The following is a 2,500-nucleotide window of genomic DNA, read 5'->3' as shown; positions in this document are numbered from 1 at the left end:
GTAAGGATATTGGTTGATAGCTTTTACGGGATGAAGGGTCTCACACTGGTTTCAGCAAGGCCAGTACTCTCAATCTTTTCCAAATCTTTGGGATTTGGTAGGTCGTTGCACACGAATTGAATAGCAAAAGGGAGCCATGCTTTTGTTTTTTTTCTCCGAAATGTAAGATAATTGGTATTAATATGCCATCTAGGCTGGCCGCCTTCTCATATTTGCAATGTTTCTTGGCAGCATTTAATTCTTCTAAGGCATGATACGGTTTCAGACCTGTACCAATTTCTTAGGTAACCCCAGTCTTTGCTGTGAGGCTTGTCGTTCACTTGTTAAAGCTGTTGTTGTTTTGTTAAGGGTTCATATCCTTCCTAAACAATCCGTCCTCTATATTTAGCAATGGATTGTCACCGTTTCATAATTTTCCCCAGAATTTTAATCTATAATATTCTCATCGCATTTTGTTATTATTTTCTTCTTTTCGATAAATATTGTGGATTTGATACATTACTCTCAAGTGCTTCTGGGACTTGTACCAGGCATTAAAGGTCTAGCGGAAATCTGTCATAAATAGACACAACCTCCAAACTGAAAAATAAACTATGAATTATTTTGAAGATTCTTTCTATGGCTATTTGTTATCGAATTTTTAGACAGGGCATTGAGGAATGTAAAACACATGAAAACATTCAAATGTTGTAATTAACAAAATGCACACAATGTTGTATATTTACAGGAAACCAGTGAAGTCTCTTTTTATGGATTATCTTTTTCATATGCGGAATCTTCTAAACTTATACAAATAAATACCAGAGATAAGGTTAAATCAAAGTGAGTCACGTAGGAATAATATTGGTCAGAATCTGAGAAAGATACTTGGAGAATCCGAGGGTAATTTTTGCTTTTCTTCATAGGATTTCTGTAGATTGTAGAACAATAGGTCAAAGGTTGTTGAAGAAATTGTGTTTGGGGGAAGAAGAAAACCAACGTCGCTCAAGAATTTGAAAGGATTTATAAATGTTTAAAAATATGTGTTGATCGATAGTTATGGTTGAGGAAGAAGACATCTGGCTGTTAACTTGAAGTGCCAGGAGCGAAAAGTGACTTAATTTAGAAAAAAGAAAAGAAAAAAAAGTTGAATAAACAAATTTTGATACGGTACAGCATTTGATTATCACTAGTAAAGAGGAAACTAGAATAATTTCTATTTACAAAATAGCATAACTCTCTCTTTTATTCTTTTCTCTTAATGTTAAAGGTCCTATGACTAATCATGCAGTTAAAATTGCCGTCTTTCAAACTATTCTTTCCTTTTGGCCGACTCAATTTAACGAAAATGCCGCGGGCTAGACAATAAGAAAAATAATTAGAAGTTAAACTTCTTATAAGAAAAAGTTACCAGAAACTCTATGAAAGAGATTACCAAGAGGCTACAAGATTTTGAGGATGAATACGTTACATCTCTTGAAATTCTACTATTGAGGATAAAAGGTTCTATTTTAAATTCATGAGAAAATAATCATATTGTCGAATCGTAATGAAAAGCTGCGTGCTAAATCATCATATGCTGCAGTAATTGGAAAAAAGTAGTAATGTTGTGTAGGGTGAAAGGGAAATTAGAATAGGCTTAGCAGAGGTAGTATGGCTCACTTGGTTGGTTGAAAGAAGGAATGTTTCTTCTCAGAGGCAAAAGTATTAGATTAGATTCTCACTGGAGGTTAATAGTACATTGCATATCCAGCAGAGGATTTTGAGGCTGGAACGTAGACGGGTACAACAGCTGCCTCCTTCTTGGCACTGTTGGCGGCTACGGCGACAGGTTTGACGTTAGAATGGTACCCGTGATGATCGTCGTGCCCATACCCTGCAGGCAAAGGTAGGAAAGGTTGAATCACAAGTCGTAAAACACTATTGACATACATTACTCTAATATTGCGCCATATCTTTGATTCTTTTTACAATTTTCCCGAAGTTGCTTCTGCATCTTGGGGCTAATTTCTAACTATATTTTATGTTACAGGCCCAGTCAGTGATAAAAATGAAAGGGACTTATTGATAAATAAAAAGATTAAGGAAATCAATTAGAAGTACAGGATTCACTTTTCTGAATGACCTACCTCCATGATGGTCATCATGACCGTGGTGGTCATCATGTCCGTAACCATGTCCATGGTGATCATCGTGGCCATAGCCTCCATGGTGATCGTCATGGCCGTAGCCATGCCCATGATCATCGTGGTGATCGTCATGTCCGTAGCCTCCATGGTGATCATCATGCCCATAGCCACCATGATGGTCGTCATGGCCATACCCATGCCCGTGTCCGTGGTCATCATGGCCATAACCATGCCCATGATCATCGTGGCCATAGCCACCATGATGGTCGTCATGGCCATACCCATGCCCGTGTCCGTGGTCATCATGGCCATACCCATGTCCATGATCATCATGTCCATAGCCTCCATGATGGTCGTCGTGTCCATAGCCATGTCCATGATCATCATGGCCA

General features: G+C 38.2%; 1 protein-coding gene across 1 annotated transcript in view; it reads right to left on the bottom strand.

Annotated features, from left to right (window-relative positions):
* Window positions 1–1,709: 1,709 nt before the first annotated feature.
* LOC137641224 (hornerin-like) overlaps window positions 1,710–2,500 on the bottom strand; it is a 32,815-nt gene continuing 32,024 nt past the window's right edge. The window contains exons 8-9 of the mRNA XM_068373661.1: window positions 2,109–2,500; window positions 1,710–1,855 (exon numbers count right to left, since the gene is read on the bottom strand). The exon at window positions 2,109–2,500 is cut by the window's right edge and continues 194 nt beyond it. Coding sequence (XP_068229762.1) covers window positions 1,710–1,855; window positions 2,109–2,500 — 538 coding nt within the window. The remainder of the gene's footprint in view (window positions 1,856–2,108) is intronic.

This window comes from Palaemon carinicauda, chromosome 5 (genome assembly GCF_036898095.1).
Source record: "Palaemon carinicauda isolate YSFRI2023 chromosome 5, ASM3689809v2, whole genome shotgun sequence".
In the NCBI taxonomy this organism is placed as follows: Eukaryota; Metazoa; Arthropoda; class Malacostraca; order Decapoda; family Palaemonidae; genus Palaemon; species Palaemon carinicauda.
This window is presented reverse-complemented; position numbering and strand designations above follow the sequence as displayed.